At 36.7% G+C, this 16,173-nt stretch overlaps 3 protein-coding genes across 4 annotated transcripts in view; 2 read left to right on the forward strand and 1 right to left on the reverse strand.

The window, feature by feature from the left end:
- LOC133527592 (semaphorin-1A) overlaps positions 1-16,173 on the reverse strand; it is a 533,145-nt gene that overhangs the window by 208,921 nt on the left and 308,051 nt on the right. The window lies entirely within an intron of this gene.
- Positions 464-2,106, forward strand: LOC133527601 (uncharacterized). The gene has a single exon (XM_061864680.1). The coding sequence runs from the start codon at positions 702-704 to the stop codon at positions 1,683-1,685; it is 984 nt and encodes a 327-aa protein (XP_061720664.1). The 5' UTR covers positions 464-701; the 3' UTR covers positions 1,686-2,106.
- On the forward strand, positions 2,247-3,310 carry LOC133527602 (cilia- and flagella-associated protein 20-like). The gene has a single exon (XM_061864682.1). The coding sequence runs from the start codon at positions 2,343-2,345 to the stop codon at positions 3,252-3,254; it is 912 nt and encodes a 303-aa protein (XP_061720666.1). The 5' UTR covers positions 2,247-2,342; the 3' UTR covers positions 3,255-3,310.

Raw genomic sequence — 16,173 nt, forward strand, 5'->3', positions numbered from 1 at the left:
GTAGAAAAATACTAATTTCCGCCGGCGACGGATCTAAGTAGTCCGGCGCCGAACCTAACTCCCTCGTGTACACTGCAGCACAATGCTCACGTACCCGTGCAAGCCCTTATATTAAACCAATCCGATAATTTAAACTCTGACAACCATTTCCCTATTCGCAAAATTTTCTAAAATTAGCGGAAACTTCAGCTGTATTGTAATATAGCTGAACTTCAGGCCGACATTTTAACTATACCGATCTAATTGTGTTTAGTTTAAGGATAATTCGATACCTCCATGTAAATTAAAAAACCAAATAAATAATATTATAACAAATACTTGTATATCAGAGATATATTTGTTTATTTTTAGGTTCATGATACTTTTTTTTTTTACTATTGTTATTATAAATATACATGAAGCTTTATCGTAGTTATACCAGAGGGCCTAGCCAAGATGTCAATCATCTTGGCTAGGCCACCAGATATGTTTTCAGAACTCGGTTTGAGAAAGAAAAGTATAATGATATTCATAGCCTTTTTAGTCACAGAATGAAGTTGTTACAATGTTTTTTAAACTTGACAGGCAGAAAATGTCATTATAAGAAAAAAGTAAACAAGTAATGTATGTATTTATGAAAATATTAATTGAAGATATTTATTAAATAGGGTCAAAATAAAGAGTGTTTCAGCTTAAAGCCATAACTTGAGACCAGGACTGAAATGTTCCGGTCGGCGTACCAACGCGGATTCCTAACTGTGTTCTATAGCTGCGGCTCGAAACCTCTAGAGTTATGGGAAGTCCATATGGAGAATGGCCATGTCGCAAGACTGCTAGACCCAGATATTAAGTCCATGGTGCTAGATATAAGAGGAAATAATGTAAGTACAGCGTATATAACATGTCCAACAAATAACAGAATTCTTGGAATAACAATGCCGTTCATGATTATGGTGGTAAAGAACTTGAAGAAATATTTCACTTTTGAAGTAACCATTTTGGACGACTCTGGGACAAGAAGAAGATTCCGGGTATCTAACTTTCAAAGTACTACACAGATATTGCCCATGGCTACCGCTATGCCTATCGGTCTTGCTGATGGTTGGAACCAGATCCAGTTCAACCTATCTGAATTCACCCGTCGTGCATATAACAAGGCGTTTGTTGAAGTACAAAAGATTAAAGTCAACGCCAATATACGTCTCAGGCGAATTTACTTTGCGGAAAAGTTGACTCCTGAAGAAGATTTGCCTGCTGAATACAGGATTTTCCTTCCCCTACCTAGTAAAGTAGGTAAAGGCAAAAAGGCTGAAGAAGGAAGTAAAACTAATGTAATTAAGCCTGCACCGTCTAAACAGATGGTGACATCTCAAACGAAGTTGAAAACAACGTCTCGGGCTAGCATTGTGGAGCTGCCTCCAGCGGCACCTCCCGTGGAAGGTAGTGAGCCATCAGCGCCGGTTCAGGCTGAGGTAACTCCTGTCGTAGATGAGCCTGTTGCAGCGGAGGTTGAAGCCCCTACTCAGGAGGGCGAAGCTGCTCCGGAAGCAGTTGTAGCGCCTGTGGAGGAATCAGCCCCTATTGAAGGTGAGCCCGCCGCAGACTTAGAATCTCAAGCAGCCGCAGAGGCACAGCCTGAGGCAGCTGCAGCCCAAGAACCGGCAGAAGACGCACCGGCCGAGGCAGCTCCTGTCCCGGCTGAATAAGAGTAACGTCACTAGTTGTACAGTCACCATCATATAGATAGTGACTGCCAAAGTGGCCAATATATCGGTCAACATCCTTATTTAGTAATTTGTTCACTTTGACTGGAACTATATATTTGATGCTGAGTATACAGTCACGACCTGCAATAATATGTTACACAACGAAGACCGCAAAAATATCCTACACGATCCTATTTGTAAGGCTATAAGAGCACGCCAGATATTTTTGGGGCCTCCGAAGAGTAACATATTATTGCAGGTGACTGTACATAGATTAATATGATACATTCTTAAAATGTTTAATTACGGATTACATGCATGTCTAACGTTTTATCACTGATTATACTCACATAGCTTCTGCAAATAAAATGATTAATTTCCTAAGAATGTTATGTTTTAGTTGTTTATTTAATAATAATATACCCTAATATAAATTATTTCTTTTACGTTTAATTGTATATGTTGTTTTTAGTGTTTGTACTATGGAAATAAAATGAATGTTTAATAATAATGAGTTATTTTATAAAGTTACAACCTATTTACATTATTGGTTGTGTAAACACACGACTGGCCGGCACGCGTCAAGTTTGTCAATCAAGTGTCACAAGCTACGTGACGTGATTTTTGACGATTCGATTGATATTATTTTTGTTTATAATGTTTAAAAATACTTATCAGAGCGGACTATTATCAATATTTTACAGTTGTGGCTCTAATCCTCTTGCGATATGGGACAGCGAAGTCCAGAATGGGCACATCAAACGGCTCACCGACAACGAAGTCAATTCCATTGTCCTCGAAATCGTAAGCACGAACGTCGCGACTACTTTCATCACTTGCCCAAAGAATAATCAAGTTTTGGGAATAAAACTACCTTTTCTCGTCATAATAGTGAAAAATCTAAAACGGTATTTCTCTTTCGAAATAACTGTTCTCGATGACAATAATATGCGGCGACGGTTCAGAATATCTAATTTCCAGTCAACTACAAAAATCAAACCGTTTTGTACGAGCATGCCTATTGGATTGTCGGGGGGATGGAACCAGATACAGTTTAATTTGGCAGACTTTACAAAGAGAGCGTATGGCACGCAGTTTATTGAAACGCTCCGTGTCCAAGTGCATGCCAATGCTCGATTGCGCAGGATTTATTTCAGCGACCGCTTGTATACAGAAGAAGAGTTACCACAGGATTACAAACTATACTTGCCGCTCGAAAGAAAACAGAAGAAAGATAAAAAAGACGCGAAAGATGCTGCGGCTCCGGCTCCTGCCGCGGCCCCTGCTCCTGCCGCTGCCCCAGCTGCACCAGTTATTGAAGCGCCCACACCTGAACCGCCTAAATCTGAAGCTCCTCCTACACCGACCGAAACCCAGCCTGAAGCCGCACCCGAGCCACAAGCTGAGGCCCCGGCTGCGGAGCCAGAACCCGCCGCAGAACCGGCAGAAACTCCAGCAGAGAGCGCGCCGGAATCAACTGCGGGAACACCTTCAGAGCCCGCTTCAGAGCCTGCGGAGGTAACAGAAGGCGAGGAATCTGCTGCTGAAACCCCTGCCCCAGAGGATTAAAAGCTGCGCATTATTTTTTTATATCAGTTATTTAATAAATATAAAGTTTAAAGAAATTATTGGTTATTTTAAATACTTATTTATACTGTCCCAGTGCTGTATTTACTCACAAATTTTATGACAGTACCTAGTGCAATCGGCTGTAAATAAATGTGTCTAATCTTTGTCCGCCCTCATCGAAACAAAAAATACGCAATGGCTATATTAATAGACGACTAATATGACTGAAAGACTTCATACATATAAGTATTTGTTCTACCTTTTATAAAGATCAGCATTCACAAAAAACAACATTATTTTCGGCGCGAAAGCAATAATTTGTTGATCTCCAATAAAAAATCCGGCTATTTTCCAGCGCGAGTGGCATCCCATTCAATATGCAAAAGCGGGTCATAAAATTGCACCATCGTCGGTTGTAGCCGTCTCTTTAATAGTTTATGCTCTGGTCTATGGCGCGAAATTCCGCCCATTATTTAGGGTTGTGCCCGTCAAACGGACTGTACGAACGTCGAAAGATTTATCGTCGGTGGCTTCCACTACCGTTCACTGTTTCACTCAGTTATTTAATTTAATTTTCCAGTTCGCTTTGATTATTTTTACTTATAGTGCGTACGTGATTTCGTTATTTCCACACTTAGTACTCTTATCTATACAGTTAACTATGAACTACGTAAGTTACTGGCTGAGGATTGTACACAATTTAGTTAAGAGGCCAATTCGAATCTACATTTCATTTTGATATCATTTGCCCGTGCGTATCGCTCATATAGTGTACGAAGAAGTACGAACGAAATGCACGCATATATTATAGCAAAACGACATCATTTTGATATCGGAATGTAAGTTCGAATTGGCTTCAAGGATATTTTACTTCTATTGTTGCGTTGCTTTTTAACAGGGTACTCACGTTCGTTGGCTAATAAATAGACATTGATACAGTATGCAACAGAGATTATAGAAGAAAGTTTTAAGTGTTTAGTGTAATTCAATACGGATACAGCAATAAGTAAGCACGTTTTATAAATCGTCGCTATACTTACTCAAATTCGTATCTGATATACGTTTCTAATATATAGATACGAGGTTGAGTAAGTATAGCGACGAAATGCTGTTTCAACTATGCTCAGTAATGAATATAGGCTTAATGTAAATGAAACTTAGCTTAAATTAAACTAATTTAGTCGGATTGAAGAAAGCACATTGCCCTTCAAGCTTAGGGACAGCTAGATGTCTTTACTGAATAAATTAATTTTGAAGATATTGAATTTATATTTACAACCTCATATCTTCGTCTTTCAAAGTGATTAAAATTTGAACTCTATTTCCAATAGCGTAAGTTAGTCGTTACAAATACACAGTAAAGTAAGATAAGAAGGTTCTCGAAAGTATTTAGTTGATATTTTGCTTAATCCTCTCTAAGACTTTTACAGTTGACATCACTGAAATATTCACAACTACCTTTCGCAGTGAAATATGAAGTACAATTTGCTTTCGACAACAGAAACAAGGTTCCAGTATATAAATAATAATACAGGTAAATATAATTGGGTGATTGATACTATTTACAATTTTTATAGGCAAAATATTTCATGCATAAAACTTTTAAAAATAGTTATTCGTTTTACAAGGGGGCAAAGTTGCGTTCCGTCGCGAGGGTTTCAAGCTGAAACAAATTTTGCCCCCGAGTGAAACACAAAGTTTTTCATCACAACAACGCAAGGAAAATACTAACTGTAAAATATCAAACAAAATCATACCAAGTCCATTCGAATGTTATTAAATATTTATCATTCAGAATCATCATTTGAAAGTCAATTCTACCAGCCAGCTGGTGTGGTGAATGGTATTTGCTGCCCTTTTTCTTTATTTGTACTGCGGTTACAGTGAAGAAAATACCTGAAACAAAGAAACGTAAAATCAATCACACGGTAATCAAAAGTAAATACGCACTTTTGACACATACTTTATTGTTTTAGTACAATGGTTCTAGCATACGGGCGGATGGAAAGACGGACGGACGAATATGACGCACCCACAGACCACCTCGACTACTAAAGGGAGCACATAAGACAATCGGGGTCGCCGCACACAAGCCGTCTAGAACAAATTTAGTAAAGGAGCGCTACCGCTTCATTCAGTTGTGCTTACAATTACAACCAGTACTAATGTAAATTAATAGTACATTAAGATACAAGTGCGAATAATAGGAAATACGCGATGAGTGGGGATAAATTAAAACACGATCGAAGGGAATGTTTTTTTTATGGTAGAGGCAAACAAGCAGACGGATCACCTGATGGTAAGCGATTACCGCCGCCCATGGACACCTGCAACACCAGAGGGGTTGTAAGTGCGTTGCCTAACAGGTCTCCATCGCCATACAGCGTGGCAACGCTGCGAGTGTGATGGGGACTTTTGGACAAGGCATGTCACAGGACGGGCTTTAGTTAAATAATTTTAAGTTTGTGTTTGTATAGTGGTGCTTATTTTTTATTTTTTTGTAATAGTAGTGTTTTATTTAAAAAAATTTTTGTTATGATTTCTATTGATTTTTTAATTGTATACAAAAAAATTACTAAATGGTATTCGGTATATTCAAAATACTGTACTTCTACTCAATCCTGAAAATAAATTATATTATGTACATAATTATTATTACACTATACGAGCGTATGTCAAAAAATTTGATGACCATATGTATTGTAAAACGTTGTACAATACACGTGCGAAAAAACAAGACCGTTTTAAATCGACAAGAGTTCCTACTTTTCGCACTTGTATCGTAATCTACTATTATAAAACTTAAGTTTTAGAGGTACCTGTACTATTTTACAGCGTGTATTTTGATACGCATCGCATAATGATAGTGTAGGGTAGGTAGGGTAGGGTAGTTTAGGCCCTAATAAACAAACTTTCATAGGTTTAAGAAAAAGCACGACTTTCATTTTTCCTTATAAAAGAATTCCGCAAGCAATGTATCACTTTATCACTCAAAACGTCGCATTTACTAACGTGACGTCACAATTGTCACAAGTGTACGCGATGTACGAAATACATTGCCGCTCAAAATGCTCACGCGGTTAATATTTTTTTTATAAACGTTTCATAGCATTAAAACCTACGTCTCATTTAAGTTTGTGGTTATATGAAAAATACTGTATAGAATCATGTAGAATAGAACTCGGCTGACCTGCTTGAAACGTAGTATTTTACATTAAAAATTGCGCCTGTGTGTGTCGACCTCGTGATCTCTGTAAATTCGTCAAAATTCGGTGTAGTGTACGAGACAGACTCACGTTTCATAATAAATATAATATTTCATAGTCCAAAAACAACTCTTGTTTCAGTAAACAACAACAAACTAAATTGAATATTGAAATGTCCGCCATGAGGCTTGTGAAATCTCAGTGACTGTGTCCTTTTATTACACTGGATAAGAGAACGAATAACATCATACATATCTAAACATAATACTTAATGCCGACCCTTGCGCGCAAATGCGAAAGAGAATAAGAAATGTATTAACATCAAACCGGTGACCATTACTAGACGTTATCTAGTAGCAATAAGGTTTACGATTGATCAGTTAAGTGACAATGGTACCTTTTATATACCTACGTAGTTAGTACAAACACACTGACATTGAATTGATAAAAATGTGTAATTTTCATAAGAAAGATCCTTTGAAGTACTCAAGACACTCATTTAAAATTTACGTGTGAAGGAAGTAAATGTGCATTCGAAACTGAAATATTTCATAGCGTTTTAGAGATGAGGTTTCAAAAGCATGTATAAGCACAGGGCGTAGCGAACCTACCACCACTACCACCTGTCTCAGTCACTCCAATAATGCAAGAGTAATAGAGATGAAGATAACGATTTTAATTTCAATGTTCGGGGACGATGGCGACCCTGCGCAGAGAGTGATTACTAATATTAATGATAACTAGCGACTCACCCCGGCTTCGCACGGGTTTTACAAAACCTGAAGAGGCTGTCAACACCCAATGTCCTTGAAATTGATGTTACATAAACAGATTTTTAAGAAAGACTATTTGTTTTAGTCAAGTAAGAAAAATATATGTTCATATTAATTATATTTCAAACACCGTGGTTGTACTCGATACACGATTGAACGAAATCGGCTCGATAGAAAATAATTGCAAAGATTGGTCTTAAAATCACAATTAAACGGTTTTATGTCTTTATTGTTTTGACTTATGGGTCTGCAATTAAAATCACAATTTCAAAACATTTATATCTTAACCGTGGTTGAGTAAAATATTACACTAATAATCCACTTTTTTTTATTTAAATATTTTTCTGTTTATTCCCTTGCCCAGGCCCAGTAACATGCGACAGTGCTATCTCATTTACTCCGATACAAATAGACATTGTGCGCGCTTTAGGTATTGACAGCCTCTTAACAAATTATATACCTTCCTCAATAATCACTCTATTGATAGGTTTTTAAGTTTATCGCTAGCACACAATTACACACAGACAGACGCGGCGGGGGACATTGTTTTATAAGTGTTACCCCTTATTCATAAACGTGTATTAAAGTTACGATGCCGCTAATAATCGTATGTCCCTTTCCATCATACCAATACGTCGGAAAGGGAAAAACGATTATTATAGCATTAGTGATTAATATGACGTTTGCGATCGCATACTATCATAGTCATTAATAGCCACTATAATTCATTGTTCGCCATGAAATACTGATCATAACTCCATAAGTAAGGTGTCAAATCAAAACAATACTGTAGAAGGGATTTACGGTAACTCGGTTAACCAGGTCAGAGTGTCTAATCCAAATGGTGTGATTTATATTCTGGTCGCTATATGGTAATATTCAAAACACATGATCTCGCCATATTCGTTCAACATAAGCGCGGTAATAAGTTAGCGGCATGGCGAGTGATAAATCACGAACCATAGTGACGTTTGGCCGGTGGCGCAAACAGAAAACAGGAGGCGGAATATCCTACCTTTAGGTGACACTCGGGAAGCGACTGCAAAAACGTTATGTTGCAGCGTTGACTCGGGTGATGTCACAGACAATCTCCTTGTAAAATTGCGTTGCCGCCTTGCTGCCGCGATTAGAGAGTTTAATCCGTCACTCATTTTATCAAGATGATATTATCTACGTCAACGCTGCAGGAGTAACGTTGCAGCAGCAGCTGCCATCCTAATGTGACATTTAATCGCATCGCATTGTAGGTACAAATTGTCGTAATATGTGGATATTGGGGATATTTAGAGATGTTGATTAAGTGATGCCTGCCAAATTTAGAAATTTGTAATTTTTAAAGTAAAACGTTTCTATGGTCTATTTCTGCTTTTTGGTTATCAAAACTTAGGTAAGCTTTATTTGTTTTTGATATTATGTATGTGATTATCATAGTTGATTCATACACATATTATCAGGGAATCCTTGGATTTTTTTTAAATTTATTTAGAAACCAAACAGTCATATAAACATATCAACAATGCAATACAAACGATGTACAGTCAGCATCAAAAGTAACGGATCAAACAAGGTGTCAAAAGTTTCTACCATTCTGTAACAGCTTAACAAAATGTGATGATTGTATGTGTAGAACAATTAAGACTGTAAAATATATACTTATGAACATAAATTTTAGATTTATATTTATTTAGAAAAGTTATCCGGAATATCAGATACTTTTGGCGCGTTGTTTCATCCGCTACTATTGATGCTGACTGTACCACAACAAAAGGAAAATACAACAAAAAGACCTGGAGGTTCATAAATTATAAATTATGTTAACTGAAATAAATATAGTTATATAGCTAATGCAAATTTTTGAATCTGATAGAAAAAAATAACTGATATCTGTACTTATATATTAAAAAAACTTACGTTTAACTATATTTTTTAGATTAGCCAATGAATTTTGAAAACAATCTACTTCGAATAGATTTTTATTATAGTAACTGGGAACTCGTCCGAAAAAGGTATGCCTGGAATAGTTTTTGACCGAAAAACTAATATGAAACAGCGTAAGGGGTGATGCGGACAACTGAAAGTAACTAATCTTAGTAGATTAGGACAATTAATAATATAGGACTAAATTGTAAATGTTATTCAAAATGTAGTTTTTCTTTATACCATGTCGGTGGCAAACAAGCATGCTATGGACGCCTGCAACTCCAGAGGTATTACATGAGCGTTGCCTACCCTTAACAAACCTGTACACTCCTTTTTTGTTTCTGAAGAACCCCATACTGTATATACTCGGGAAAACCTCGGCAGGGAGGTTAATTTAATTTTAAGTAAATTAGTCCTATATCTTTACTATTCCCTGAAGCCCTGACGTCAAAACGGAACGGAATATAATAGTTCGTAACTTGGGCCAGACCCTTAAGGCTACGCGAACAGTCCGCTGCGTCGGCTTTTCATAATACAACTTTAATTTACTGCTGCATTTTAAGTTATGGCCAAAATTAGTTGAAATATAAAAGAGCGTGTTCCGCAATAAGCTGTGAGGTGAATATAATATTTAAAAGGACGGTGGTTTAGTTGTGTTTATTAAATGCGTTTTAACATGAAAATAGTATGGCGCCACAATCTGTACAAGAGGGTGCTGCCTTCAAGTTATAACATTTTTGTTGCTAGTGCTGTTATGATTTTTGCACAATATCAACATTAATTTCTAACATAGCAGGCTGCTTTCATTAGCAATCAATAGAAAATCAGATTAATTTGGGTAATTACGTAACTGTCACTAAGACAGTTTAGTTTCGTTTTGGCATTACGCGTATAATTCAAATCCAATCCAAATCAACCAAAGCGACGACTAATTCAATTTATAATTTCTAATTTAATCAGATTATTAGGTACACGTTAGTACATATGAATGATTACCAACTTATACATTTCCTGAAATCTGTTTCTACACTTATTAAATACTTCTTAAGGTTTCGGCCCTCGCAAAGCTGCGTCCAACAAAAGTTCCCCTAATGCGAAATATCTTAGTGCCAGGATGGTCCGATTTCGATTTTTAAATCGACAAATAAGACAGTCCAGGGTGACCACAAACCCGTTAAAACAATTTGCCGAGGAACGTGTCCGCGGAGCCAGTCCGCTCACGGCGCCTAATTTTTGAAGTCGTAAAATTTACGACAAAGGGAGTATAATCCATCCGAAGTACGGTCTAGGACGGACGTGCCGGGCCTCCCGAATAATCGTACGGTAAGCAAAAACAGGGTGCAGTGGTGAGCGTTTCTTGTTTTATTGGAGGAAGAATTAGGTTTCTTCAAATAATAATGTATTTATATCTACCGTGGAGGGTAAGGTGTAAGTAGTTACGTATTTTAATTAGTGACGGTGAACATATACATAAAATCGATCTTTAATATCAGTAGTTTATTTGCTTTCATGTTGTACATACGTTTGTACAAAATAAAAAAGTTTGAAACATGAGCCGTGTAAGGGCATGACAATTGTTATAAAGATAGTTTCTTTTTTAAGTAGACATATTACACTGCGCTAATGATCGTCAAATACGCTACACCGCCTATAACCCTACACTTCTGACCCGTATATAAGTACCTACCATATCCTCGTAAGGCCCAAAGTCATAGGATTCAGTTCGACGAAATTTAAATCATATTCCATTGGAAGAGAGTTGCATTAGTTTTGTTGCGTTCAATTTTTAAACAAAATAAAATCAACTGTATTCCCTGCACTATAGGTTCAAATTTCAGTAACAAATTTTGGATTTTTCATTTGTATGGCTGGGCCTTACGAGGGTATAAGTACCTAACTTAAGCTAACTTGATACCCTGACGTCAGGATTTCAAAATTTACCAATTTAAATTTAACTCTGTCAAATTGACAAAGGCCATGACTTCATTGGGACCTATGTGCTACTTGTAGGACACTGGTCGTCAGGAGGTTAAACTAATGTTTTTTTACACTAGGTAACAACTGTAACATGGTATTCAAACAAATTCAAAATATTTGATATTTTATAGTTGGTCGTCTAAATATTTATTCATGATTCAATCAAGTATCTTTCATAAGTATTATCAAATCAATGGTGACGATAAGATATATTTTAGAAAAAGGATTTTATAATACACTATACTTATGTACAAAAAAAGTCTTTCTTAAGTATTTACATATAGTTCTTGTATTAGTGTTGACGACAATTTGTATTGTTGCAATTGATTAGCGAACTAAAAAAGTTGTTAATTGTTTGTAAATGCGATTCGATTGTCTTAACACATTCACTGCCAACAACACGTATGTGTGTTAATTTTGAACTGACGAGACGCCCAGCACCGAAAGTGTTAAGCTTCAAAGTCTCAATAGAAATCTCAATGTCTCGAATGTCTCAAAAAGACATCCTAAAAACCTAGTGCGCGCTTACACGAGAATAATGATTTCGGCTTACTTCGACACTCCAGCTTCGCCCAAGCTCGGGGCACTTGATCATTCTCAGACGGTGTAGGTTTTTGCCGACCGTACCGCAACACTTACACAAATTAAAGCAGGCGAGCCGTAGTTACTTGCGAATGCAGATTCAATTACTGCAATTCGGAACGGAATGCCGCATGAAAAAATATGATAAAATATATTTTAAAAAAATGTTGCTATTGCAGGGCTTCTTTTAAGGGAACGATTAATATATGTGCATATGGTTTTTGACATTCCGTAAAATAATTTAACGTACATGTCCTTTGAGAGTTGGTGATAAGTGTGATAACGGAATAGCGGCATTGTATTTATAGGTTTATTTATATTTTTATAATATTATATTTTGGAACTATATCCTTGACATAAAATTCAAACAAGTGGTGAACAATAAGCATCATTAAACTCCAGACTTTGCTGAGTTAAATTGACTTCCCGCTGACCCGTCGGAAACCTAGACTAACCGAAACAGTTCATGAATAAATTTAACAGAACCTTAAGTGATAATTTTTTTCAACCTTACTCCTTTGAGATAAGATCTACAAATATCGCTTATGTCTGCACCTGGCGATGGCGTTAAAGCTAAGTAAGCGTAGCTCATCGTTTAGTTTAAGCGTCCATAAATAGTTCCTCGACGATCATGCTTTTCATTTGTTTTTTTCGTCCATTACTCATCGTAACTCGCAAGTTAAAAATGTTTACGGCCGTATCTTCACAGTACATGAGGCAGGGTTGTTTTAATCGCGTGTGTGCTATAAGCGAACCACCGCCTCGCCTGACGCAGACCAGTATAAGTTTAATCTCCAATTTTCTCTGGCTAAACTCTGAATTAAAGAAAATATTACGCCATAAAGTGACACTCAGGCCGATTCGATCGTACACTGACCTCAGAATGATTTTGAATCATGTCATTTAGATATAGGGCGTCGCGCCCTTTCCTTCAATAAGTCATTTTTGGTTGGGATTAATTAAACAAATCATGGAATCAATATGTTTTTACCGTATTTTTATTACATACATGTTACATTTTTAAATAAATTAATGTAAAATATTTTAGCTACTCCGTATAATATACCATCATTCGTCGCAAGTTTTTCTTATTCCCAATAGTTAGCAACATCAACAATAGGCTAATTCTGCGTTAGTCTGTATTTCAAAACAATAAGTTAGGTTCAAGTATTTACTAATTTAGGACTGAAAATACAACTTTCTCTGTAAGTCTACGACTCTTAGGGCTGATTTAGATGGCACGCGAACTCGCATGCGATTTTAGTTACATTGCGGGCTATTAAGGATACAACCATTTCAGTTCTGGCATCGTCAAAATGAGCTCTTATGCTGGTTTTCCGAGTTGAATACTCGTTCGTCTTCGGAATACACGACAGGTCACAACGACCCGTGGGGCCATATTTTAAACCGCCTGAGCGTCCGTCCCTGCGCCTCTGCGATAGCGGCGTATCGGTTATTTACTGACCACGCCACTTGTAACTCTTATAGCTCAGTTTTTTGCACGTTATATGAGTACCCATAGCCGGTGTATATCTTTCAACCATCTTTATGATCCACTTTCTAAGGGCCACAGGGAAGTATATTCTACGTTTGGTTATCAGAATATGACTTGACAGGAGATTCTTGTGTAAACAAAAAAAAACGAAAAACTTAGCGTTTATGAAGATACCATTATTTTTTTATGAGGTTACAACATTTGAGTCTCTACAGACATACAGTTTGAAGCTTAGGTTCCGCTCGAATAACTACAATCAATGTGACCGTTCAGCTCGCTGTAGGAAATCCACACAAAGTTAACGCCCCAATTTGCTATGGACTCTTTGTCAATTTAACATAGAAAATATTGATATCCATTCGGTAGGATGATATAGCAATCTGTCGATTCACATTCAAAAGTGGGATCACACTAAGCGCCTATATTTGTATGGCGTTTATACTTAAAAGTTCCGGTGTAGCAGGCAGCTTCTCACCACTTTCCATGCTGTCCTCTTGTCAGGGTGGTTAAAAATGTTAAATAAGCCGAAAAACGCCCTGCTTCAGAATGATTTACGGTAGACTGAGTTGCACATTTTGGCTTTATTCATTAAAATGAATAGCAACTTTCAGACCAATTTGAATGTACACTGACGTCAGAATGCACCAATACATGTACGGACACGTACGAGCGAAATGTACGATAACGAATGACATCATTTAAATGTCACTTTGATGTCAGTGTACGTTCGAAATTTTCTGTTTGTCCGTGTGGATCTCTCATACGCTATTTAATAATATTAGGAGATGATTTCCAAGAAGAAAAAAACATCCTGATTTATCAATTATTTGGTTATGTGTATGTGTGTGCGCCTAGTAGCATTTGAATTCTTTAAGATACTTTTGTGAAAACCATACAAACTTTCACACGTGGTAGGATGATAGTCCATATATTATGAAATAATTTAATCATCAGTATTTAGCTTTGGAATGCAACTAACTAACGCCCAATCAAAAATATAAAACGGGCCTGTGTTTGTTTTATATCAACTAAGTTTTAATTGCTTTAAATTGTAACAATTTACCTTTAATTGGATTTTGTTAGCAGATGTCAGTTACAATACGTGTTTAACCGCTGGAGGCTCTGTTTACATTATATTACAGGTTGGAATGATACAGTATTGTAAATAAATAAAATAATCAAGATAGAAAAAAAAAAGCTCTTACCTTGGAGGATTTAACAACTGGACACGCCTCGTCTGTAATTTTCTGTACAAAACAGTCTGCCGATTTTTGCGGTGGAGGGGCACCGCACAAAAATGTGTGTATGTTAGATAAACGTCAGTCCATACAATAAGTATGACTATTGGCCGAGGTTTTTGACGGAGGGGTTAGCTGTCAAAGGTGACTCCGGTTGTTAAATCCTCCAAGGCTCAGACAGATTATTCTCGTGGGTTTCAGTGAGTACCGATATATTTAACATTACCTCAAAAATAGAGTACTTTTTTTTGTTAGTTGACCAAAAACGCCAGTGTCAACTACTCGTAAAATTAATAAAGCAGCGATCTTACTTCTTTTACGGTAACCAGACGGAGACAGATGCAGTTAGTCATCTCGGACAAATGCCGCTGTTAATAAAACGAATGGCCACTATCAAGAGCAACACGCTGGAGAAATAAACTAGGAGTTGTTAATGAAACATGAAAGGCGATTAAATTGTGTGCATGGAAAAATATATATGAAGTGTTAACGTTCGTTCTGTTTTATAGAATTGATTTATTTTAGTATACAATTGTAAAATAAATAAGGGCATTTTACTAGTCAATCATTGGGTTACACACTACACAAACTTTAAATTACAGTGTTTAAATTACAAAAAGTGGAGATCAGTTTAATGCCATATTCGGTATTGTGTTATTTTTGGTAAAAGACGAAGAAAATTTTTTTTGATGTCATGTGGACTTTGTATGGACAGTTGGCCAATTTTGACAACCACCTGCCCCATAGAAAAAAAAATCATAAAATTTCTCTTCTACTTTTTCCTAATCAAAAATCGATGCTTAATATGCCCTTAAACGGATCTCCACTATTTTTGTAACATCCTGTATGAATACGTAGCAACACAACGTTGTTAGAAATCAATAAACTTCGATGTGTAACTTTTGAAATCCATATTCAATCCACCCACACAATATACTAAACCTACAACAAAAAGCCACTTATAAAAACTACACAGGGTGGTGCATGAATATTCATAGCGGGCCGGAGATAGTATCGCTTAATAAACACCCTGTACTCTGCCCGCTCACGTGCCCCTAATGTCATGGGCATTGTTACACCCAAATTACGAGGAATATATGACACGGGCTTAGTAATAAGGAATCATATTGTGGTTCTTGCGACGTGACACGCTTTGTGGGTACGAGTGCAGCCGAGTGGAGGTATAGTTTTTTACAAGAGAAAGTAACTTTATTAAACTTATATGGAGAATAAATAAATTACCGTACCGTAACATATAACCTCTTACCGTAATTAGCAGTTAATGCTAATACAAGCCGAATTTATAGTAAAGCAACGCAACTTCATAATAATGTACCTCTAAGGTTTAGGTGTAGCATACAAAAGAATGCGTAGCAATGCGTACAATGAGTAGCAGTGCTACACGATTGACTACGAACTGCTACGAGGCCTACGACAATTATTTACGTTACGTCTACGGATACAGTTCAGCTAAACTTTTCGTCATTAGAGTATTTCCATTATATGAACATTTTTATTATTAATGTGTTCATAATTGACGAGATGGTTTTAAATATTTTTAAGGCTTATTGATGATGAATATCATTATTTGATTGTCAGTGCCTACTACATAGGTACAAATTTCTGACTTACGGTTACGGCCCGATTCGAAGAATGATTAAGACGTGTTTAAGATCTTGAAAAGATCTATTCATCAAATTTTATAGAAAAATGTTTCTCATATAAGTG

Source organism: Cydia pomonella, chromosome 18 (genome assembly GCF_033807575.1).
Source record: "Cydia pomonella isolate Wapato2018A chromosome 18, ilCydPomo1, whole genome shotgun sequence".
Taxonomy (NCBI): Eukaryota; Metazoa; Arthropoda; class Insecta; order Lepidoptera; family Tortricidae; genus Cydia; species Cydia pomonella.